General features: G+C 39.0%; 1 protein-coding gene across 1 annotated transcript in view; it reads left to right on the forward strand.

Annotated features, from left to right (window-relative positions):
* LOC124150096 (lachesin-like) overlaps window positions 1-26,192 on the forward strand; it is a 101,566-nt gene extending 75,374 nt beyond the window's left edge. Inside the window, exons 2-8 of the mRNA XM_046522010.2 lie at window positions 8,671-8,780; window positions 10,148-10,352; window positions 12,535-12,687; window positions 15,725-15,853; window positions 18,823-19,113; window positions 20,947-21,123; window positions 22,191-26,192. Coding sequence (XP_046377966.1) covers window positions 8,671-8,780; window positions 10,148-10,352; window positions 12,535-12,687; window positions 15,725-15,853; window positions 18,823-19,113; window positions 20,947-21,123; window positions 22,191-22,306 — 1,181 coding nt within the window. The 3' untranslated portion in view covers window positions 22,307-26,192. The remainder of the gene's footprint in view (window positions 1-8,670; window positions 8,781-10,147; window positions 10,353-12,534; window positions 12,688-15,724; window positions 15,854-18,822; window positions 19,114-20,946; window positions 21,124-22,190) is intronic.
* Window positions 26,193-26,402: the final 210 nt, after the last annotated feature.

The following is a 26,402-nucleotide window of genomic DNA, read 5'->3' on the forward strand; positions in this document are numbered from 1 at the left end:
GTGTTTCTCCATATTCTAGATAATTAGATAAGAGACACAGATCTATCGATGGTACAGAATTAATCTAATTATCTTAACGTGATAGTAAACAGATAGAGATTTATCACCAATGACAGCTACGGAAACAAAAACACAGTGTGTTTGTACAATGATCATGTTCCTCTCACATATCAATACCATGTAGCAAAAAGTAAGAGTCAAAGTATTGATGTATTCTCGGGAGCTTCCTGCCCTAACAACCCTTGGATATCGAGCTAGCCTTCGCTAATCAAGTGTGTACTCTGTCTAATTGCGGGTTTCCACCTCTCCTAGTCTCGGGGATCAACGGGGCAGCGAGAAAAACCGAGAATTGAGCCTTGCTCTGTCGTTAATTTGCGAGCGCGCCTGGTTTGAGTTTTTCATTGAGACCGGTCAATATTAGCAAAGAACACAAATGTGAGAAGGATGTGGACTGCAAAGGAGGAGTCATTAGGACGGCGCTGATGCGATTTATTGATGAATCAAAGATGTATGAGTTTGTTTGCGAGGTTTGAAGATGGTGCAACATTACATGGGGTAGACTTAAATCCGAGTGGTATGTTGTCGGGTTTAACACCAGAAGGAACCAAGGCGGGGTTTGTTGGTTATCGAAATTTGTACATTTCAAGCAACGCCATCAAAGGATTGTTAAGTCGGGTATCATCATTGCTTAATCTTTGGAACATCTTTATGTTTGGACATGTCTTCTTTATAGATGGGGTTCTTTGACAACGGGCATGCAGTGTGACGAGTTGTGTGTGTATCTTTTATTATACGTGGGTCCCTGTGGTCGTTCTTGAAGACATTGAGACTTACTTCGTTCAGGAAAATATCGTTGGACATAAGACGTGAACTATTCAAGTGGGGATAGGACTGAAAACCATTTTAGGTCAATGTTGGGTGAATTTTTGGATAGTGATTAAAAACACAAATGTAGTCTGAATCGTACAGTGGGCCGTCCTTTCAACAGAGTTGTCTTATGATTATGGAAAGCGTTTTGTCGCTTTTTATTAGAATTATATTCTGTGACATGAAACAGGGCTGTATGGTTGACAATGTGTATATTTCACATGATAAGATCATATATTTAACAATGTTTCTTTTGACAAGCATTCAGATAACCTGGTTTTGATGCAAAGTACCATGAAATGTATACCCATTGCGTTGCTATAATGTAGCTGCCCCCATATCGCACGTGTATGATGTTTTGTCATTAGAATACATGTGTCGTCTAAAACTTTCTTCAAGCATGTTTGGAATGTCAACCGGATTCCCAAATGTTGACTTACCTGCTTACATACGAGGGGCGTTGGGTTCGATTCCCAACATGGTTCCCCAAAGGGTTTCGCCCATTATCGGTGTCCGCCGTTCTGAAGTGGCTGGGATATCGCTAAAACGGCGTAAATCCCATTTCCCTCAGTGACAAACGTATGACAACCGATGCTTGTGTGAAGCAGTCCTGGTTTTGTGTACCTGTATTCACACTGGAACAGTTGATAATCAAATAGTGACGGTAACTGTGTTAAAGTAAGTAATTTGACACAAACTAATTCGATAGAAACGTGTATAAATGCGAGAAAACCCCATGTCCACAAGACATCTCAGCCAAAAGCAGAGTCGACCATCATACAGCCGTCATCGTCATACAGCCGCTTTTATGTATATATGCAAAATGACATCGAATTCACATTATGTATAAGCATTAAGAAATAGAAAGTAAAGAGTTAAGGAAACCTTTATCGCCTTGCGCTTTTGGCGCACTGACGTCACACAACAAAATAACTAGGAACGGATCAATCGTCACAGGTTAACCTTCACTTATCATTAATGTTTGCTGATAAACGCCCCAAGAGGCCTGCCATCTGTCATGCATGTCCAGTCTTAGCGTCTTTAGATTAAATAAGCATAGCTGTCAATCAAAGTTAAAGTAAAAAAAATTGTATATTATTAGTTGCTTATTTTGTCCAATAAGACGTCACTTACTGATCATGTATGGAACTTTATGCTCGTACTTGTATGTAAAGCAGACACGGTCACACTGACAGTCGACTGGGGCCCCAGGTCACACTCTTGGTCGATGCCGACCAGTGTCCGTTAAATACAGGCTCTATTTACAGTAAGACTTATGTCTTATGACCAGTCTGTGTCCTTGTTACGCTATTAGAGCCCTAACTAAGTAGTTGGCGAAGTAACAATTGATGGAGAATCTGGGTATATATACATAAAAGTAGATGTATGACAATATCAAGAGCCTGTGAAATATCCTGGCTTATTATGAAGATAACACCGTTAGATAATATAATCTTTATATAGGGGGAGGCACGGGTGGCCCAGTAGTCTAAGGCGCCGCGATTCGCTGTGCAGAGTTGCGTCCCCTGCACACGCCAGAGACCTATGTTTCTAGGTTTGTCAGCACCATACCCCATGCTCGTGGGTTCCACCGAAGTGTTAAACGTCTGTGACCTGCATCACTTCGGGCTTTCCTCCCACATTAAGCTGACACGCCGTGATATAACTGTAATACTGTTGAAACGGCGTTAAACCAAACTAACTCACTCACTCACATATAACCGAACTTAACAAAACATCACGTATAACTGTTGTACCGCATAAGGAGTAAAACTAGACTATCTATCGAATTATCAAAAATCGAGATGGGTGTCGATATTCGACCAAAGTGTGGATGTGGGTCCGTCCTGGATCATGTGGCTATGGTCTTCGAGATAATGAAGATAATGTATTTGGGATCTCACAGATGCAGACTAGGACAGTTCAGTGTATTCAGATGCAGGGAACAAACCGACTCCATTCTCTTTGAAACCTAACATAACTGGAATGTACACAATAGGCACAGCTATTCATATCACTGTGTATTCTTGCGCAGGTATGTACAGTTGTTTGAAACGAGCCTCGTGGTGTAATGAATTCGTCACCTTCTTCACATTGAAAAAGAGGCTAGGACATGAATATTATTTGCATATAGATTATCGCTGGAATTTGGAAATGGCAAAAAGTTATAAAAAGCTATAATATTATAAGCAATCTAGAAGCAAACTGAATTTCATTTGCAAATGACTTATGGCAGTTTTGCAAACTCTGTTCTGTTTTTCTGAAGACGGTTAAACATCACGAAAGTCCTAATATAATGCATGTCGGTTCGTCTCTGTCAACACGGAACATTCCAAATAGTCTACTGTCGTTTAAAAATTGGCTACACCACGTTGTTGTGGGAATATTTATGATTATCGTACACGCAACGCGGCTGAAAACTACACAAGGTTGCATATCTCCGACATTTAACAAAGACGCATCACGCGAACGAACGAGCACAAGGGCTGATGTGCGTTATACCGAACTGATGTACACTTTACATCATGCTTTCTTGACGACTATTTCAAAGCCGGCGTCGAAGCGGAGAAAAGACCTGTCATGAAATTATAATCTCCTCCGTCTAATTCCGTTGTGCTGTGTGTTTTTGACTTTTGTCGATAATCCTTGTAGATCTCTAGTGATAGCTATCAATGTTGTAAGCATACGACTACAGCCGAAGACTGCAATTGATTTAGTTTGGCAAGTCTAATAGCTGTTCACTTAGCGGAAACAACAAAAACTAGTTTACGATTTTCAACTTAGATTCATGAACGTCGAGTAAAAGAAACTCCTCGTTTAACGTTGATTGGCCGATTGGAATTGACGGTGTTCTTTTTGTTGGAGAGACCCTTAAAGTAGTTACAATGGCGCTGGTAGCCAATATCCAGTTACTGGTTTTAGTAATCAAGGGAGAAGGAGGCAGTGTTTAGGAGTCTTATTAAGTAACAGTCATTCGCTACTTTGGTAAAAACAAGAGTTAATTTCTTTCGATGAGAAACGTTACCCTTTCATGTCCCGGTTACAAGGTTACACCCAGTACAAACAGTTCCAGGAACTCTTGTCGTCATGGTAATGTCCGCAACGATATTAGCAGTCTTGGGTCACGAGTGATCAATTGAAATCTTCTCCGCCGAAATATTTCATCATATTATACTATTCTCGCATTCATACAAAAATATGAAAATAATTGAAATGTGAAAGAGTTTCATCTGTGGAAATTATTGTTAGATAAAACGGCATTAAAAATCATTTACATCGACGTGGAAAGTTATATTTCAAATGATTACTTCAACTAGTAAATGTTCGCTTACGCACCTCCATTAATAACGAAATGTCGCTGAATGACGCAAATGCACTTATATTTGCACATTATGGCTGATATAATATAGAACACAATGTCTATGTCACACGACGTTCTCAAGACATTCGATCATAGACTTTAAATGTAGATCGAAATATTATCCCCATAATCACATGAGATTTAAAAGGACACTAACAATGAAGGAACGGGACATTGGTAAGATTGCTTTTTGTTTAACAACATGTTTCCGTTATCTAAAATCGAACGACAAACTGCATTATATTTCAAGAAAAATTGAATATTAACTAGAGAACATTCGTGTACCCACCATTTTACTTTAGTCTCTTTCGAACTTGTATAAACCGACACAATTACGTCAATTTTCCATTTTCTTTATCATGAATTCCATGTCGAAACGCTTTAACGGTGATCGGTTAGTGCCAACTCGTGACTTGTTACGCATCCTAATAGTTGATACAAGACCAAATGGCTATATTCACAGTCTATTATCGAGCTGGCGTCGCGAACAGTCGCCTTTCCAGCAACATGCGATATGTGCTAGTCTTGATTTATTACGAGACTGGGCGGACTTGGTTTCCATATCGTGCAGTGCCGAGGGGACGGAGAGTTTGTTTATTGAATTAGTAAAATCCTTGTGTAGGGACGATACGTGCTCACCAGGAATAGAACAGAATCATTTGTCATGGTGTGCAACAGTGTCGATTGTATCGTTGAAATAATCAGAATACAGTAGAATGGATTCGTTGTGAAGATTGTTCTCAATGTATGATGATTGCCCTTGGGAGCTATATAATTTAACCGGCAATGGTTTGAACAAATGATTCTGATACCAATGAAGCGTGTAATGGAAAGAGATACACGAAAAGAAAACTGAAATTATACATTTAAGGACACTTCTTGTCCCTATTGTCCTTGCACCTTAGAAATAATAACAATATATCTATCTCGGTATGCAGAGGAATGGTACTCTGAAGTCTCGTCGTTCAAGTCTGAACGTTTTTGTCGCTCTGTTTTGTAGAGTCAGGATTCCCTTGAACATTCAAGGGAAATGCTGAAACTCTCCATTTACAAAAAAAACCTTTTGGTTAAGTTGCAGCTCCGATTCCTTGAAATGACACTGCTCAGAAATGAATATTTTTTTAAAATATTTTTTTGATGTATGTGTTTGAATTTTTCGAGGGTTTCATTCGAAAGAGACAAAGAAACGTGATCAACGAGGATTCACGCGACAAGAAAATAATTAGAAAATATAAACACAATGCTGGAAAAATATTTCTTTGAACGTTTTGCTTCTTGCAAAGCACAAATTAAAACTTCTTTGTCGCAAGGGTCACGTGAATTGCACAAAATCTGTGGTTACGGGAGATAGCATTGCCTTAGTTGAACACACGTCGGGGCCCAATTACGTCGGAGAGAGGTCCAGAAAAACATTATCTTTCTACTAGATCTCGTATCCTACCAACACAGTTGTATCACAATCGTGTTGTGCAATCTTCCAAATTTGATTAACTCTTCTTTTTCTTTCCAGCTTTATGTTCAATTAATTACGACCACACATCGCGTTTTTCTGCAGTGTAGGCAACTTTGTTTTTTCATTAATTAATTTATAACTAAATTCTATTTATAGATGACAACCGACAACTTTGCTTTGGTTTTCAATCGATATTGTACATTACACAGACAAAACTCTTTCCATCTCTTTCCATTTATAATTTCACGCTTGGAGTCTCTTCAAATTGAAATCTAACCGTAATTTGCCGGTGTCGGTGTATTCCCAAACACCACGCATAGGAAAAGATCACAGAATCTGTTTATCTCCTAATGTGCGTTTGCCAGAAGTCTTGACACAGGAATAACAGCATAGATGTGGCTTACACTGTGGTAAATCTGAAACGTCAACGCCAGACACAAAACAGTCTCGATTATCCGACGAAACAGATTCCATAGGGCGTAAAAGGCAAAGTAGCGGTGAAAATGATATGTATGGATCACTGAAAGTCAGTCATGACACCTGGTGTTCGCGAAGGTATAAACATGTCCTGCCCTACCGGTAGCACCCGTCATTCACACAATTTGCATAAAAATATATCCGAGGGTTCCTGGTGAGTTGTGACGACACGTGTTATGGTAAATCAAGATCTCCTTCAAGACGGATGGATGGGTGGTGGTGGGTGTATTTCTGGTTTATTATCTGCCCACCAGTAATATAACAGTGTAGTAGCTCTAGAAGTTGCAGCACATCTAACATAATATATTCTGTAATTAGTACTTGTAATAGACGTCTAGATATTGTAAGTGAGATGGATTTGAAGCCGCTTTGAACAGTACTCCAAATATATATCACGGCATGTCAGCTAATTTTGGGAGGAAAGCCCGAAGTGATGGAGCTCTCATACGTTTACCACTTTAGTGAACCATCAGTCACGTGCCTGGTGCTAACAGACCTAAAAATATAATTGGGGAGAACTGGGAGTCGAACCCAGGATCATGGGTTTTGGCGTGCCCAGGGTCCGCAACCCTGCACAGCGAATTGCAGCGCCTTAGACGATTCGACCACCCTTGCCCCAAGACTACTACTACTACTACTAGTAGTAGTAGAAGTAGTAGTAGTATGATTATTTGAAGCAATACACGTAGATGCAATAGGAATACACAGAGAATGAATAGTTGTTATAGTAATACACGCACATATAAAGGATCTACATTTCAATAATCGATGCCACACGTATTCGTGTGTATACCATCAGCTTAAGTTAGGGACATCAGTTTAAGTGAGACAGGTCACACACATCATGCGTGCACCATCAACTTCAATGAGGATGGTCACTTGTATCGTGGGATGACTATTAGAGTCAATAAGGAGTGGTCACATGTATCATGAGTGTGCCATCAACTTCATAAAGGATGGTCACATGTCTTCGGAGGACTATCAGATTCGATTAAGGAGTGGTCATAGGTATCTTGGGTGTACCTTCAACTTCAATAAGGATGGTCACATGTATCTTGGGAGGACTTTCAGATTCAGTTAGGCTGTCGCAGGTATCATTTCTCCTTCTCCTTGTTATTTTTTTACTTCATTTTAAATCGTTAGTTCAGAGCTAATAGGTTTGTTGACACAGCACGCGTTATAACAAAAGAAACTGAAGAAAACAGACGTAACCTATTACTCTTGGCCACCGGTGCAACGTGGCAAGTATGCTTACACGAACATTCTTTATGAAGATGTGTGGTGGATCAATTCTACAACGTAACTAAAAAATACATGTCTGTAAACCTAATACGAAACATAAAGTTGATGCTAGCTGTTGCAGCTTCCGTCAAGAATGCCCTTTTAAATATGTCACAAATTCCATCATTTCATTCTTTTTCATCACCCAACTGGTTTAAATTTAATTGAGCCAGAACGTTCGCCACCTACGTGTGTACTTACTTAGCGCAATCTTCCCCCGCCCTCAGTCTGAACATATTAACAGTTTCAATGGCACAGAGCCCGTCATTTCAGCATCACCTTGGGGACTAAGCGCGACCTTTGCTGATTACACATCAGGTTTCGTTGCCTGCTTCTATGTCAAGGTGGCGTGTGCCGAGAACCCCAAACCACTAATCTATTTAGGAACATATTTCTGGCCAGAGGCGATGCACCTCAACGAGTTGGACGTCATATATTGTAGCGCTTTCTTTTAAGTACCATTTACAGGTTATTATGACTGCAACTGGGTTTTCTGTGGCTTTGAATACCCTGGGCGTCAGCCGCGCCTTGAGATTCGGACGTGGCTATTGGGAATTTGTGCTTGTCTGATGGCATGGGGAAGGGAGTCAATGCTAATGGGTATTTTGTTACGCTGATACCACCAGCTGAAACACAATTGTTGATCCTTGGTGGACTGCGTGAGGTGGAAACTATGCTGGAACTGTCAAGCTATACTGCAAAGAAGGCATCACTGTTGAGAGTTTATCGCTGTGGGTCGATCTTGTTTTCGAAATACTGGCTAGATTTGCCTGCAAGCTTTAATTATAGCGATTGTGTTAATCCTGCTGCGGCATTACACAGACGGTTGATGTACCGCAGGATCAGCTGATCCACAATATGGTGGTAGCTGTTGTTGCTGGGGGCATTCAGACACACCAAATATATGGTATATCTTAATCAAATAAGATTTTAGTTTAAGTTGGCAGATTGTTTGAAAAAGAATTAAAATGCATTTATAAAAATAATAATTACATCTGGTATTAAATGATAGTTGATATCAATCTGAACTTTGTAATGTATACATTAATGCAATTTAACAACTGAAATATATCTCCGCCTCATATTCTTTATCATACAGTAAACAGCAACAACAACAACAACAACAAGAAAACAACATTGTGACATTTGAATGAAAACACCACTAAACTTCATTTGGATTTCGAAAAATAGATGACCTCGGTTTAAATGTTCTGTTTCATTATGTTTTTAGCCTTGGCTGATTTAGCGCCAAAGTTCAACACAACGCCGGAACATGTGACCGTGAAGGCTGGGGACAAAGCTATCCTACCATGCACAGTGGAATATATCGGAGACAATACGGTAAGGGGAAAACTCAACTTCCCAAGTGGACATTGCAGTCACTGTGTTAAAAGAGAATGACATGAAAGTGGCTGGGATCTCGTGAAACTACTGTACTGTTCATCGGTCAACCCTTGAACATTTCAGTCCTCATTTCCCTGGAAATTTCTAATCAATGATAGTATGGTAAATACGAAAATATGTTACTTTAATTAAATATTATTGTGTGATTTGAAATGTGTATGTGAAAGTTTGGGATAGAACATTTTGGTCTAGAAGCAGGAATTCCCATGGGCACCAAACGTGCTCCCCTGTTTGCTTATTGGGGCGGTGGGGTAGCCTAGTGGTTAAAGCGTTCGCTCGTCACGCAGAAGGCCCGGGTTCGATTCCCCACATGGGTACTATGTGTGAAGCCCATTCCCATTTCCGGTGTCCCTCGCCGTGATATCGCTGGAATATTGCTTAAACCATACTAACTCACTCTTTGCTTATTTGTTTCCTTATGCATATGAATCGGATTTTCTGCTCGGATTGGTAAAATCAAACACGGGCATTTGGCCAATAAGATAAATTCTAGATTTGGAAATCAAAGAGACCAGTGAAACTAACTCATCTTTTTCATATTTTGATCTGTGCGTATAGATTCAGAGTGGAAAAAAAATATCCACACGACTGTATGACAAGAGAGATGACTTCATCTGTCCAACAGTCAACTTTCCCTTTTAAGTTATGTCGAGCAATATCCAGCCTTTGGTGTCTACATTTGGTGTCAACAATCCAGCATGCTCTTTCTACGAAGATTTCAAAGAGCGTAATGCGACTCTTGCTCACAAGTTATTTGATCAGGGTCTGCCATTTAAGGCCTCAGTGAAGCTTTCAAACCGTTTTACGGTAGACATGTGGAGAACATTTCCAAATTTGACGCATCAGTAACCACCTGATACCACTATTCGATAGTGTTTCATAAACACATGCTTATAATGTAGTCGGAATCCTACAACGGACTCTGCTTTTCGCAGAGGCTTCTTGTGGAAAGGGCTTGCTGCGTTTAAGTAGAGCTTATTGACGGCTAGAGAGAGAAAACTGCATGTGTATTAAGAGTATGAAAGGCCTCAAAGAAACCCTTGATGACATTAAATCCATGATTATATTTTACGGAATACAAATTTGCATGTATTTATTGTCACACAAGACATCGATTTTACAATTTTACCTTGACCTTATGGGCGAGACAGGAGAGACCTTCTATGTCATTTGTGCTTGAAGTGATGCAGAGCTGTATTTCATTCAGACACATATGGCGGTTAAAAAAACTAGCTCGACAGAACTAACCCATTTGTTCTGGGTTAAGTCTGCAATCATATATAGCTAACACATTCCGGTACCAGGTCATCTGGGTGAGCCCACGAAAACAGCTGATCAGCCACTCGGACCGGCGTATGATAGATGACCAGCGCATCACGATCGAGCGGCCGTATGTGAAGGAATGGAATCTACATATCAACGACGTCCGTTACAACGACAGCGGCGTCTACAAGTGTGAAATCAACACCGTTCCTGAGCAGGAGAAGGCAGTTAAACTCTCTGTCCTTGGTGAGTGAGTGAGTGAGTGAGTGAGTGAGTGAGTGAGGGAGGTGTAACTCCGATTTGAACGGTACTTCAGTTATATCACGATTACATATAGCATGTTTAGGTGATCCATGTCCCCGCTATAGGTTGAATCAATGTCTTACATTACAAACAATATTATTTCGAGTGACAAGTGAGTTGGATAAAACAATATTCCAGACATACCATGATTGTCAGCTTAATGTAGGAAAGTCTGCTGGTAGACGACACCTTTGTGAAAAGCAACATTTTTTCGTTTTGTTTGTTGCTTAACGCCGCACTCAGCAATATTCCAGCTATATGACGGCGGTCTGTAAATAATCGAGTCTGGACCAGACAATCCAATGATTGACATCATGAGCATCGATCCACGCAATAGGGATACAATGACATGCATCAACCAAGTCAGCGAGCCTGACCACCCGATCCCGTTAGTCTCCTCTTACGACAAGCATCGTCGCCTTTTACGGCAAGCATGGGTTGCTGAAGACCTATTCTACATCGGGTCTTCACGGGTTTCGTTCAAAACTAATCTATCTCAGAATGAAACGGGTGGTCAGGCTCGCTAAATTGGTTGATTGTGGATCGTGGATCGATGCTCATGACTAGACCCAGACTCGAGTATTTACAGACCGCCGTCATATAGTCATATATTGCTGAGTGCGGCGTTAAACAACAAACAAACAAACAAAGGTTTCGAAAACACGGACCAAGATATTTCACTATCTAAACGTTCTATACTGGTTTTTGTTACGGAAAAGAAATGGGTAACTTAAAGTTTAGAAAGAGCACCCCATGATAACCCTTTTGTGTTGTTTTATCAATCCTGATTCGACTAAAAGTTTAATACGTTCTTAACTTGAGATTTGTACGAGTGTTGTACGATAGTGCTGATCGAATTTCATATCGCTACACCCGATCAAACAACAGATGCATAATGTTGAGATTATTTGCAACACATTTTAAATGAAAAACTTGACATGTGAATGTTGCTAAAGAGAATTTTTTAGGACATGTTACCATTAAATAATTTCCCGCGCCCTCGGTTCTCGGTGACTCTTTGTGGTTGGCAGTCCATTGCAAGAGGAAGTGTATTATGTAAAGTATCACTGTGGTTGCCATAGATATCATTTCGTTTTCTATAGACCACGTGGGTCAACACCGATGATCGATACATCGGCTGATCAGAATAGTGCATCACTCGTTCAACTAATGGTTGCATTTTAGTGTAGATTCTGTCAGAACTAACATGAAAGACACTCACGCGGTAGGAACACGGAGGGTCACGCTGTCAAAAGGTTTCAGGACACGGATCTCATATCGAGGCAGGGTTCTTGGGGGACGGGAGGGTGACGGGGCGACGGTGGCCATGTTGTCGGAGTCGCCGCAGTGTATGAGTTTGATCATAGTCATGCCAGAATTGATAATGATGAGTTCGAATCACAGATTTCTCCTTGATTCGTCATACCATATTAAAAATATCAAAGGATTTCACAGAAGTTAAATGTCTACGACTTGCGGCAATTTAGGCTCTCCTCGGATATTTGGCTGACAGGCCATTAAAATATACTACTGCGGTATTACACCAACCTCTCTCACTCAGCGACAGGTGTCAATACATCAATATATTCGAAACATTTGCGCCCGGGCTGGACACACACACACACGCACGCACGCACGCACGCACGCACAGACATACACACACACACACGCACAGACATACAACACGCACACAAACGCACACAAACGCACACACACACACACACACTTTGGCTTTATCTAGTAATGGGACTACTGTCATTGAGGTAAAAAATTACCCTTCCGTCGTAACAATGAAAGTTATCGTTCCTGGCCTTCTGGTTCACGCGTTCACTTTTCCCGCAGAAACCCCGGGTTCGGTTATCAACATGATTACAGTATGTAAAGTCCATTTCTGGTGATCAACCGTCAGAGTATGCAGTATTTCTAAAAGCGACGTAAAACCATACTCACTCACACTGCATACTTTTGATGTAACATGAGTTAAGACCAAACGCTTTATCCTATTATTTGCATATTATACATGTGTGATAATATCAATTTATATATAAATCAATACATGTATTATACTCGTTGAAAAACCATTTGAATTCTGAATCAGTTGTCCCTTCGACGTATCTTTGAACAGTGCCACCCGCTATCATTAGCCGCCTGTCATCTGACAATATCCGGTTGCGCGAAGGGGAGGTAGCGGAACTAATATGTAACGTGACAGGAGTCCCGCAGCCAAACGTCACGTGGAACAAACGGAACTACAGAATGGGCAGAGGTAGAAAAGAAAGTAAGTCACACTCACGTCTTTGGAGAATATATGTGTCAGGTCATAATGTAAGATGTTTTCTTTCAGTAGTTCTTATAATATATTTTATATCTACGTTGATGATGAATAAACGTCATTGATGTAAAATCTGGATAATTCGAAAAGCCGCCATAAAAAACAATTATCAGATGGTTATATTTATGGTACATATAGAAATACACTGTATGCATAACAATATATATGTAAAATACAAAGAAAAGATGTAAATACATCACCACCCAAAAAAATAGAAAGAAAGAAAAAAGGAACAAACAAAGAAAAAAGGTGAATTAATTTTTTCTGGGATATACAAAATCAAGACAATAACCAAGTTTTATATTGTGTTTTGTTATAATCAAGTTAAATTTTATATTCTGTTATATTGTGATATTTTACATGTACTTTATGTTCTTTACATGAAAAATAATGCGATTTCATTTGCTTGACGAATCACCCTTTGGTGAATACATTTAGGGCATCATGATTGTAAATCTGAACTGAAGATCCCATTCATAATGTTCAATAGATTGTGTTATTATACAGTGTTAAAGACACCTGATATATTATTTAAAATTTGTCATGGATAATAGCGTTTTCCTATTCAATCCGATTGTTATGTTCATCCTTAATGTTATGAAAAACGGTCATTCAGGACATGCTCAGTAATACCCTTTTCGTGTACACCTTGTGTCATGCTGATATTCGGCGATCCATTCTTAAAATTGTCATCACTGTTTGGCCTTTGGTAGAAAATGTCTTGGCAGACATTCGATAGCGATGATTTGTCAGGCGTTGTTTAGAATTATTGAATAATAGCACATTAAAAGGAATGACCATCATCCATGTATGCCTCAGGCTTTTACTAAATGCACTTGCTTATGTATATTAATCTGCCCAAAGACGCAAGGACATGAGACAACCCCAACACACTTTTTCCGCAATACAAACTGAACTATTCAATACCAGTGAACAAAGTGAATGTGTAGATATTAGTTCCTTGTTCTGCTATCTTTAACAATACATGGGAAAATGACAGCGATTCTGTTGGGCATACAGGATAGCGCCAGCATGGAGCTGGTGACGAGTAAGCGAGTCCATGCCATGTTAGAACCGCAGACACTTCCCAGAACATCTTCATTTCCCCATCCTCAACCTCAGCATCCCTTCACTCAAGACCGCAACCAAATCAATTTCATTCCATCAAATGGGATTGTTTGACGAAGTGGGGGAAAGGAAAGCTCTTGCGAACTTCCTTACCAAATTTCCTTGAATCGATCTTTATTCTAACGGTTCTTTTTCGCCTTAAAAAGTTGGGAATTTGATCTGGTTTCGTTGACCGTAGCGAAGATGTATAATTTCACAGTAGAGAACCCATTTGGCAATTTTAATTTAGTTGAACTTTTCAATCCCGCATAGAATTAAGAGCAATATTCTGGTAGGATTACAAAGTAATTGTTGTCGGAGTACTTTAGAATCTCGACTGAATAGTTTTGTATCAAACGAACCAAGTTTAATTCATTGGTAACGACATTCGTTGATCCCTTTCAGAACATATTGCTGTATAGGACAAACCCCTTCCGCACCAAGCTGAAATTAAATGTCCTTGTACAAACAATATGCGTCAATGACAAATCATTGCCTTCCTTGTGAGACTGATACACTCATATTTACTGTTTAACGTCAGATGGTGCAACAGGGAAAAGCGATTTTTACAACCAAATTTGTCAGCACATCATACAATTCTATTTGCTTTATTTCGACTTCTTTTTAAGTTTTTCATGTTGCCTTGGCATGTGGCATTAATTATATTAAAATGAATGAAATTACGTTAAAAACGTTTCTGTTGATTTGGCACGTGTTCATGTTTTTAAAGCTCTAGGGATCATCAGTCAATCCTGCACAAACAGTAAAGATTTTTGAACTAGGAGAAACATTGAGAGAGCGAAAACATGATGGAGACACCTACGATTAAATGTCGGAACTGTTTTATATTTCATAGATGAACCTCATGGATCGAATACCAAAGCAAACCCCTGAAAAATATCAACGAGAGGGACTATTATACCACATGCATGCCATCATAGAAACGCGATGACATCTAATAGAATAGTTCGAGATTCTGACCCCTACAATCACTTTATAACTCTGCATCACATCCATCTCCTCAGAAACAAGCTACATATATATGACTTGGGTACATTCCGATTACAGTTTCACATAATTTCGTTGCGCCCCATGCACCGTGTCTGTTGTGCAAGGAATTATCAGTTTGTTTATATTTCCCTGTTTCTGTCACAGTTTTCTATCACTTTGCCGCTTCCCGTGCATCATGTGGTGATCAGTTCGTTAGTATTTCCCTGTTCTACATCCACCCATACCCATATAAACACGCTACATATACGAGTCTCGCGTACATTTCAGTCACAGTTTTCTATCACTTTGCCGCTTCCCGTGCATCATGTGGTGATCAGTTTGTTAATATTTCCCTGTTCTACATCCACTCATACCCATATAAACACGCTACATATACGAGTCTCGCGTACATTTCAGTCACAGTTTTATATCACTTTGCCGCTTCCCGTGCATCATGTGGTGATCAGTTTGTTAATATTTCCCTGTTCTACATCCACCCATACCCATATAAACACGCTACATATACGAGTCTCGCGTACATTTCAGTCACAGTTTTCTATCACTTTGCCGCTTCCCGTGCATCATGTGGTGATCAGTTCGTTAATATTTCCCTGTTTTACATCCAACCATACCCATATAAACACGCTACATATACGAGTCTTGCGTACATTTCAGTCACAGTTTTCTATCACTTTGCCGCTTCCCGTGCATCATGTGGTGATCAGTTCGTTAATATTTCCCTGTTTTACATCCAACCATACCCATATAAACACGCTTCATACTAGTATACGAGTCTTGCGTACATTTCAGTTACAGTGTTATATCACTCAGCCGCTTCCCGTGCATCACGTGGTGACCAGCTCGTTAATATTTCCCTGTATTCCAGGAATCGGTCTGGAGGGGGAGATGCTACTCATACACAACGTGACCCGCTACTGCGACGACATCTACGAGTGTTTTGTGGACAACGGCGTTCCTCCATCTGTCAGCAAGGCGATCAGAGTCATCGTGGAATGTATGTATTATCGTACCTTATGAACCCTTGATATGTCTCAGTCTGTCCATCGATCATCAGTTTGTAAATAACACAGCAGAATGACTACCAGAGGAAGCGACTGAAACAAATTGGCTGTCAAAAACATATTCTATAAACATGTAAGCAAAGGGATGCCCCCAAGAAATGTGTACAGATAAAAGAATAAGACTTTCATTAATCACGTCAATCAATAGTAACTGAGCTATAGATGATACCGGCGTGGGCAGTTCACGTCAGTAGTGATTATTATTAAAGATGAACAATATGGAAAAAACAACATATGACATAAACAAGTCCACAGTTTTTCATAATGAATGAATTAGATGTACATAATGATGAGGAGTGTAGCATTAGATGTATCAGATTTCAGATTTCATTTATTTACTCCGAACCACGGTGGTACAAGAAAACAATATATATTTAACATGAGATACAATTGTGTCATTTGGCATCATGGCTACACATGATAAAGTGCCAATCTTAAACAGACATAGTAAACCTACAGCGAGAAATTATTTCAACCAGTGTCCCACGTTATTGATAAATTAACTCGTGAATCTACATCGGATACACACAAAATGGATCATGGTTTGTGAGACATTATCACCTTATAGATTACACAACGTTCAGATTACAATATCTGTTTTGTCTGTAAAACGTTTCACAAATATGTACATGGTAGACTGAGAGATGTCGTGTTCAATATCTTTACAACAACAATTGAAGATGGTACTTTTCGATGAAAGTTTCATGTTTTGTTTTGCAAAAGGCAAACATGTACGTGTGTCTGTAATAAAGGACTATATAAGGGAATGATACGATTATTGGTAGATCAGTACTGGAAAAGAATGTGCTCGTCAATCGGTACATGTCTCTAGTTATTTTCTCGTATGGAAGAATTGCTGGATTGAATGGCTCGTTAAAAACTGAAATTTCTACCGTTGCTCGTTGCGCTCAATATAGGAAATAAGTGGTGTAAAACAACGGGAAATAGGGAAATAAATTGGATTTCGTCCCTCGACATAACTGATTGATGTATCTTCCACCGATTTGTTGTGGAAAATGTTTAATAAGATTTCATCTATTCTAAGTTTTGCGCACTCTTGGAAACAATCCCACGGGGAAGTAAAATACAAAAATATGACTTTTATTTCTCCGATTGTGAAGCGACAAATTAATACTGACGATTCAAGCTGATAATAACAGTAATCGAAGTTTATTAAGATAAAAAGAAATAATTCCGATGTGGTCACAGTTCATATCGATACGAAATCCGCATCTCATGGTCGATTGGCTGAATTCCACTCTCAAACAATCTCATTATAATCTTAGTTAACGTCTCTACTGATTGATAATTTCTCTCATGGAATCATCAAACTAGATTGTGATTGATTCCGTCAGTTCTTATCTAAATATGACTTCATGCTTTTTCTTCAAACAAAAGTTCGATCACATGAATTTAATTGCAACGTTCAAACGTTTTTACTTTTTCAAACGAACGTCAATTGGATCGTATGTGGGCCATCATCGCGACACTGATTGAGTAGTTTTAGTACTTAAGGCAGATTGTGTCTCTTGACTTTGTATTTAATACTTGTGATTGAATTGCCCGATTAATGAATGTTCTCCACAGAGTGGCAATGTCCCCTTGAACTTCAGACCGTTATTATTGCCCATTTCACTTATTTGCTGATAATAGCTATTGGTCTGGTCGTGGGCAGATAAACACCCTATCAGAAGGCTTATTATCTTTCTATATAATTAATGAGCTAGCATACTTTCTTTCATATTCGTAAGGAATTTTATTGGTACTTACAGAAAGCTGACAAGCTAATTCAGATCCAACATGGGAAAGATGCAATGGATAAAGATTTCTCGCTCTTCTTGTTTTCTTGAGGATAGAGCCCATGCAGAAAACATATGTGATAGTTGGTTAAAAACATATTACATTTGAACGTCATAAATTGTGAAATATAGATTAGAAAGGTTCATTCACCTATTCTAAATCCGTTGAAAGTCCTCCATGAAACTATTTTAATGATCCAGTTGTCAAAGTACATAATTTCCTTATTGTTATGACAATAACCTATATGGTTCAGCAAAATCGTTTTTCAACTGTTCAAAATTTATTTCTGATTATTAAAACGAGAGGGTACACAATGTTTGGATAGACTCAATTACCTATGGTCAGACTCTAGAGATTGTTTTTATTTGCACAAAGTACATATTTAAGATAAAGTCGCTTGGTGTTCGTAAAGCTGTTCCACCCGACTCTGCATATTGTTATAAGTTTGTCATTTTGAAATTTAATCATCCTACTTGGAAAAAAATATTTACGGATAGAAACACTCAGATAACACTGACGTACATGGTATTCAACACTAAAGGCTCCCCGCGAAGAAAGAAAGGCTGTGGAATGTTCGTAGAGTATGCCAGTGCATTCCCAAACACTTTCCGATTTTTGTCGAAGTACATTTACATCGTGGAACCAGACAAATACTTCACTTAAAACAAGTTTCTTCATTGCTTTCCATATGTACAGCGAAGACCACGGATCATATAGAATATATCGAGTTGTTCTTAGTTTCGTATAAGGGTCAATATTAGGCTAGAGTGCCGCTTTTGGATTCTGTGAATGCAATCGTCACAACTTCGTCTTAAACGATGTTTCGTGTTAAGGAAGTTAACAAGGTTTAGTGTACAATCATACATCACATCAGTTTCATTAATGACCAAAAAGGATGCGGATTTAGTTTTACATTATTACTCCAAACGAAGAAGGTGATGACTAAACATTCTTGCCTATTGGTCTCAGATCGATAAATGACCCCTGGTCAAGTTAGCTGCAAATAATTTCAACACAGTCATCCATTACAATGATCGATGAGGGAAACAACCCGACTGAAGAAGAAATATGATCACTCATTGATTTCCGGTGTTTATTTCAGTTGCACCGGAAGTAACGATGCCGAATAGGCGAATGGGTCAGAAACTTGGACGGGAGACTATTCTGCAATGTTCCATATATGCTCATCCTCAGGGTCTAACTTTCTGGAAGCGGAATGGTTTGGAAATAAACAATGATGATAAATTTATGACAGAAGCCTATGCGGATCTTGAAAACAGGATAGTGACATTAAGTTTAAGAATCAAAGAAATTGAAAAAGAAGATTTTGGGTCATATACTTGCGAAGGAAGTAACTATCTCGGGTCAGACGAAGAGGAGATGATTTTATATGGTGAGTATTGATGAATGACGTCTAAATCAAAGGGAGGTAATTTTTTAATATATTGATCTGTCTTGGGCGCAAATAGAACCTGGTGCATGAGGCCCTGAAACTCAAATACCATGACAACTGACATATATCTTCTGTGCTTGTGTTTTTGGGTTTAATGTCGCTTTTAACAGTATTTAAGTTATATCGCGGTGTGGTAGATTAATTATATTGTATGGAGAAATGCCAAAATGTTCGTAGACGTGCACCCATTTCCCGAGAACCACAATTAAGGGTTTCGCGCAAACCAAAAGTTGGTTTCTTGTACTGTCCATGTTTCATGTGTCGATGGCCTCTACACAACTAAATTATCTGTCGATGTTTCATGAGTTGATGTCCTCTACACAACTGAATATACTGTCGATGTGTTTTGAGTTAATGACCTCTACACAACTGAATATGCTCCGTGTGTTTTAAGTTGATGGCCTCTGGACAAATTAGTATACTGTCCATGTTTCATGAGTTGATGGCCTCTACACAACTGAATATAGTGTCCATGTTTCATGAGTTGATGGCCTCTACACAACTGAATACACTGTCCATGTTTCAGGAGTTGGTGGCCTCTACACAACTTAATATACTGTCCATGTTTCATGAGTTGATGGCCTCTACACAACTTAATATACTGTCCATGTTTCAGGAGTTGGTGGCCTCTACACAACTGAATATACTGTCCATGTTTCATGAGTTGATGGCCTCTACACAACTGAGTATACTGTCCATGTTTCATGAGTTGATGGCCTCTACACAACTGAACATACTGTCCATGTTTCATGAGTTGATGGCCTCTACACAACTGAATACACTGTCCATGTTTCAGGAGTTGGTGGCCTCTACACAACTGAATATACTGTCCATGTTTCGGGAGTTGGTGGCCTCTACACAACTGAGTATACTGTCCATGTTTCATGAGTTGATGGCCTCTACACAACTGAGTATACTGTTAATGTGTTTTGAGGTTATGGCCTCTGGACAAGTTAGTATACTGTCCTTGTTCCATGGGTCAATGGCCTCTACACAACTGAACATACTGTCCATGTTTCATGAGTTGATGGCCTCTACACAACTGAATATACTGTCCATGTTTCACGAGTTGATGGCCTCTACACAAACGAACATACTGTCCATGTTTCATGAGTTGATGTCCTCTACACAACTGAATATACTGTCTACGTGTAATGAGTCGATGGCCCCTATGCAACTTAAAATACTGTCCATGTTTCATGAGACGATGGTCTCTACACAACTGAATATACTGTCCATGTATCGTGAGTCGATGGCCTCTATACAATAGAAGCACGGAGACCCAGTCGCTCAATACCCAACAATTTGCTGTGAAGAGTTGAAACCTGAAACCTGAAACCTGAAACCTGTGATAGTAGGTTTGAATCCCGGGTCCCACTGATCATGGCCTGCACTGGCTTCACCACATCTGGGGGGCGGTCGGGTAGCCTAGTGGTTAAAGCGTTCGCTCGTCACGCTGAAGACCCGGGTTCGATTCCCGACATGGGTACAATGTGTGAAGCCCATTTCTGGTGTCCCCCGCCGTGATGTTGCTGGAATATTGCTAAAAGCGGCGTAAAACCATACTCACTCACTCACTCACCACATCTGGCTCCAAACTGTCCCACTGAAATACAACTGAAACATTGTTCAAATACAACTGACTCTACACAGAGGTGTTTTTGTTCTATCCATGTATTTCATGACATCAATGACAATTAAACAGTATTTGTTTCGCACTGTAAGTTTTAACCAATACGGAGATACTTATGTTTAGCAATTTGTTTTTTTTAGAATTAGAACCAGTGATAATAACGACACCGACAACGACCACAACACGTGAACCCCCTTATGACATCATACCTGGTAATGGTTACGACACGGGCTACGAAGAACACCACAGGAAAGCAACAACATCAACAGCCATGTATCCATTATTCCCGCCGATGGTAGAACCAGACAAAGGAAGAGGTAACGTTTGCTTCACGTTAATGCTACACCGTATTAAGTGCCATTAGTCCGGACGGTTCCGTCTCTTGCGAAATTGTTCAGAAAATGTTCAAAATTCTGGATAAACAAAAGAAATGTAGGATAAACGGGGTAAAAATATGACACCTACACATACTCGGAGCGATACTTTGAGTCTTTCCAAAAATTAGGGACGGTAGGGTAGCCTTGTGGTTAAATCGTTCGCTCAGCACGCCGAAGACCTGCGTTCGATTCCCCACATGGGTACAATATTTGAAGCCCATTTCTGGTGTCCCCGCCGTGATATTGCTGGAATATCGCTAAAAGCGGCGTAAAACAATACTCATTCACAAACTACAAACTATGAGCATTGTACGTGACGACAAAAGCCAATATTCAGCTGGCCGTCATGTAAAGTGAAATAAAGCGAGACAACCCTTTCCATATCCAATAGAAATCTCCGCATAAAGCCGAGTCCATTGTCCGATTCCGACTACCTCATTTTTCCGGACCCGGTTAATCCAGACGGTTACTATGGGTACGTATACATATGAAAGCGCATTACTCCATACCACGACTCGGTAATATGGACGATATGCAGCCACGAAAGCTATCAAAATGTGAGAAAAAGTCTTGTTATATTGAGTGAGTGAGCATTTTGCCGTTTACCCTAATATATCAGCATAATGAGGACGGGGGACGCTAGTACATGTTGTCACACATTGTAACCATGTAGGGAAGCGAAACGCTGGCATCAATTGAATCTCTAGGCTATTTCATCGTTTCATTTACTATTAGTGAGTGAGTGAGTTTGATTTTACGCCGGTTTTAGCAATATTCCAGCAATATCACGGCGGGGGACACCAGCTTTTACTTTATAGGATGATGATCCAGATATGAACATGGTTTGGGGACCAAGGTTCTCTTTTAGTCAGAGTTGTCTAAATTGCACGCGTCATATTGAAAAAAAGTGTCCTTGTCACTGATATTTCTCAAAAGTAAAATATATTAACATTTATAAAACGCTTGTATGGATTTCACTGAATATCATATCGCCATGTATGTTTCAGGTAATGAGGAAAAGGCTTTGGTTCTTGGCCATTCCAGCTGTTCACCAAAGTTCGCCATTTTGGAAGCTCTTATCGGGCCCTTGATATTAACACTATTTCACATGAAGAGATCCTGATGTGCGCGTACATTGTGATGGTCGTACAGTAGCTTGGCTGCTGTCCTGCCAGAATGCAAATGTTCTTTTTGCTTCTACTGCAGACAATGGATGACAATTTGCATTTGTAATATAATACATCATCAGCAACCCCTAATCCAAGTTTTATACATTCAGCTGTGGTGATCACGTGACAGGTCACATGATATCTTGGGGTCAATCGAATGTGATTGACAGATACACAATTCTTCTGTACTCTGCACATAAGGGTGAAAACATCATATCTTAATCAAAAAAGAATATTTAGTTTCCTGTTTGTATGATATAATTATTTAACGACATATATGCGCCTAAGACGGATGCCTCTGTCATTCTAGAAGACAATACTTTATACGTGTACCAGGAAACTGCTTTCTCTCTTTATATAAGTAGAAATGACTGACTTAAAGGTCTTGATATGAATGTGGGTTGTATGTAATAGTCTAGTGACGTATTTAAGGAAGAAGATGTGAAATGCCCTTTGAACAATCGTGACGGAAGTCCAATATTTGTGTAGACTCTATATCTATAGAACTTTCGCCTCGGAGACATCAGGATTCATCTCAGTGGAAATGCACGTTCATAATTACAATATGACTGTAGCCTTACATGTATCAATACCAAATGACTTGTGTGTTACTGGTTATATATGACGGGGATATATCAACGACGCCCATCAGCTCCGTGTATGTATTCTTGAGTTGTTGTTTGAAATGAACATGCTTGTTATCTTGTATAGACACAATTCGGCCAAATGACGTGACTTTTATCAAGGCACATTTTCTTTCATCAAACAGTCACTAGTGCGCGCTTCATTAAGTAACTAGAGACACATTGAAACATTATCGATAAATATATTTAAAGCTAGTGTCGGTTTTTATATAGTCAACAAAAAAGTTACTAATTTTCTTATTCATAATATTATGATTAGAAGGACGGGCTTTTTATTAAAGGACGCAAATGTTCTTGTGTTATTTTGGCTGATGATGGACCAGAGAAGGTTCCTGAGATTATAATTTTGTATGATAAATATTCAAAAAGTCAAATTCGAACTAGAAATTTGAGTGTTCTTTTAGAGATAGAGATTTACCGCAGTTTTATAGGGAAAGACAAATGTGACTTTCATTTTTCCCCAATACGGTTTAAAACTAATAGTATAATTCTATTAGGAACATATTTACAGAATCACAACTTTGGTTATTGAGTATACATGTACCGTGTAAAACCTTGTCTTGTCATTTCCTGTTTTCATATCCTCGCCTTTCTTTCACATGACGACATTCGAGATTGTATGAGTTCTGTTGTGATTAATTTCTGTATTAGTCAGTTTAAAAAGTACATATGTTAACTGACCACAATTGTTGAAACTTCCATAATACATTGAATGTATCTGTTTTTGTTTTCAAGTTATCAATTATATACGCAAATGGCATAAACTGTTTGTTTTCTCAGTTGTTTTCGCCCACGTTGTTGATATTAACATGGACACAAGAAGAAGGAAATAGAATGGTAAACACATGTATTAATGTTATATTAATTTGTGTCCAAACAAATTCAAAACTGTAAAACAACTACATAGTTGCATGTCATCACCGTGTTCTGATCCGTGATGCTTTGTTGAATGAAGGTTTGTTAATATCTACTGCTGACATTTACTGTTTCCTGGTTTCAGCAACACAGTTATATTGGCTTAGATATATTTGTGTGTCAACACTTATGGCATGTTCAGTGTTTTATATCATATGTGGACAATGTAATATTGAATGCTTGATACAGAAGACCAAAATGACAATGTATCAATGATGGATATTGTATCAAACACCATGACTCTTCACTACATGTATTACCATTACCGCTGCAGTTTGTTCTCAGACATATAGTCCACTGATTTGAATTTTCACTAACAACTGTGAAATGATGATGAAATATTGAATTTTATGTACAGTTACTCCTGGCGTGGAACTGTGTATGGGGAAGCATACTATAGTTCAGATTATAGAATACGAAGCTTTATTTTATGGACGTTACCAAAATGCCCATACATCTAATATTGCGTGAAACGTCTTGTAATATAACACATTTTTACATCATATCCGTTCATTCAATATATTATGTATAAAATAATTACCAACAACATAGCATGGATGACTATACTGTTACAAAATCAATATAGATGCACTCAAACAGAGTTGTCGAAGTTGAAGGGACCTACGTTAATACCTCGAGTTAGCAGATGTTCGACACAACCGAAAACTGATGAATAAAGATGGAATATGCAGGGACCAAGGTTTTACGAGACAACCATAAGTTCGTCACATCATATTTCGTCAGGACGGTGTTTGACTATGTCTATATAGAAACAAAACATGAGAACCAAAGTTGAATCAAACTAATTTAAAAGTAAAGGTTACATATAAAGCGGGCTGTTTTATCTCACCTTACTTGCTGATCATCAGCACGATATCAGTGAATCGGTGCACAGCGTTAACCCGAGGCCTTGACAACAACCAATTTCACCCTTTTCAGAATGTGTGTTCAATAAGACACGCTTACCGCAGAACCCTTCAGGTCCGAATGTCGTATGTTCTTGACATCAATTGACAAAGCGCTAATATTCAGTGAGAAAGAATCATAAGAACACCTACGGCGCCTAATTTCATCCTTTTCTGAATCTATATATCAAAACTGACCAGAAACTGAATATGCGTCTCATAAAGAAACGATCATTTCAATCCATTTGTCCCAACTCCATGTCATTCTTAAAGCATTTTGAAAATACAACACTTCGATGAACATCTGCAAATGCTTACGGCTATTGTGAATGATTCCCTACAGCTAACCAGGGCGACCGTACTTGCCATGGCTTGTGCGTGTATTCCGTAGGTGTCATACACTAATCTCACTGTATCTGTATAAATTTGGTTTAGCATGGGCAACGATGAACATTTTGTCCTCCAGTTTCTACAGGTTAACATTTCATCTTTGCACGTCATTATATGTACATTCATGTCATTGATAGCAGAGTATACTCGAGTGTTACATGTATTCGATAAGCCTAGTGGATGTATATATATATGTGTGTGTGTATTAGTAGTTTTGATGTGCTTTTTCTTATACGTTGCTATCGATGCTGGTTGGCGATTGAAGATGATCGCATACATATTCTGTATCGTTGCTAAAGGGTCAACATTTGAGGCAATCATTCTATCGAAACAAATTGTATTCACATGCAAAATCAATGGTTTTATTATGTCCTCGAATAAAAAGGTGACGATAATGCTCAACACAAACGCTTATTATAGGAGTAAGAAGTCAACTTTGAAATATTAGATATTCAAGTCTCTTAGTTGTCCCTGAAGCAGTATTCTAACTAAGCAATTTAAACGTAATCTACTTCAACCGAATATGAAGACACATATTTTGCTTTTGGCGTCATAATTTTGCACTTATTGGTCTGTTTGATTTATTGGTGTGATATGCATCAATGTACAAAATAGTGCATGTACTTATTGACAAGGAAATACCTGGAAACTGAAGAAGACCGTACTGTTTTTAACTGCGATACGAAAATAACCTAAATTATCCACCGAAACTGATTCCATTTGGCGCAAAGGGCAAAATAGCTGTGAGAATGATATGAATGGACCACTGAAAACAAGTGATGACACCAGGTGTTCGCGACGTAAATCTAAGCGCTGAATGTGATCATCTTTCGTTATACCAGACGTAGCTTTGTTACTGTTTCGTACATAAGTACATACACTGGATAGTGGTGCTCCAGAGTTGCACACTGTAGCAATGATTGGTGTACCTTTCGTTTTAGGCTCATGTCGTTTGGCTACGGCGTTTCAATAAAGGTATTTTCGTACAAGTTTTCGAGTTTCTGTGTCAAATAGTCAGACTATTTTCGCACAAGACATTATGTTGAACGTTGTGATTTTTGACAACATCGCTAAACTGACCTTAATGTCGCTTGTAAATATTCTGTTTGAATAAATATACTTTTTATGCAGATGAGATATACACTTTACTTATATATTAAAGAGTAAGTTTACACAAAAATGTAGAGACACATGTA

Source organism: Haliotis rufescens, unplaced genomic scaffold (assembly GCF_023055435.1).
Source record: "Haliotis rufescens isolate VD_foot unplaced genomic scaffold, xgHalRufe1.0.p SCAF_1, whole genome shotgun sequence".
NCBI lineage: Eukaryota > Metazoa > Mollusca > Gastropoda > Lepetellida > Haliotidae > Haliotis > Haliotis rufescens.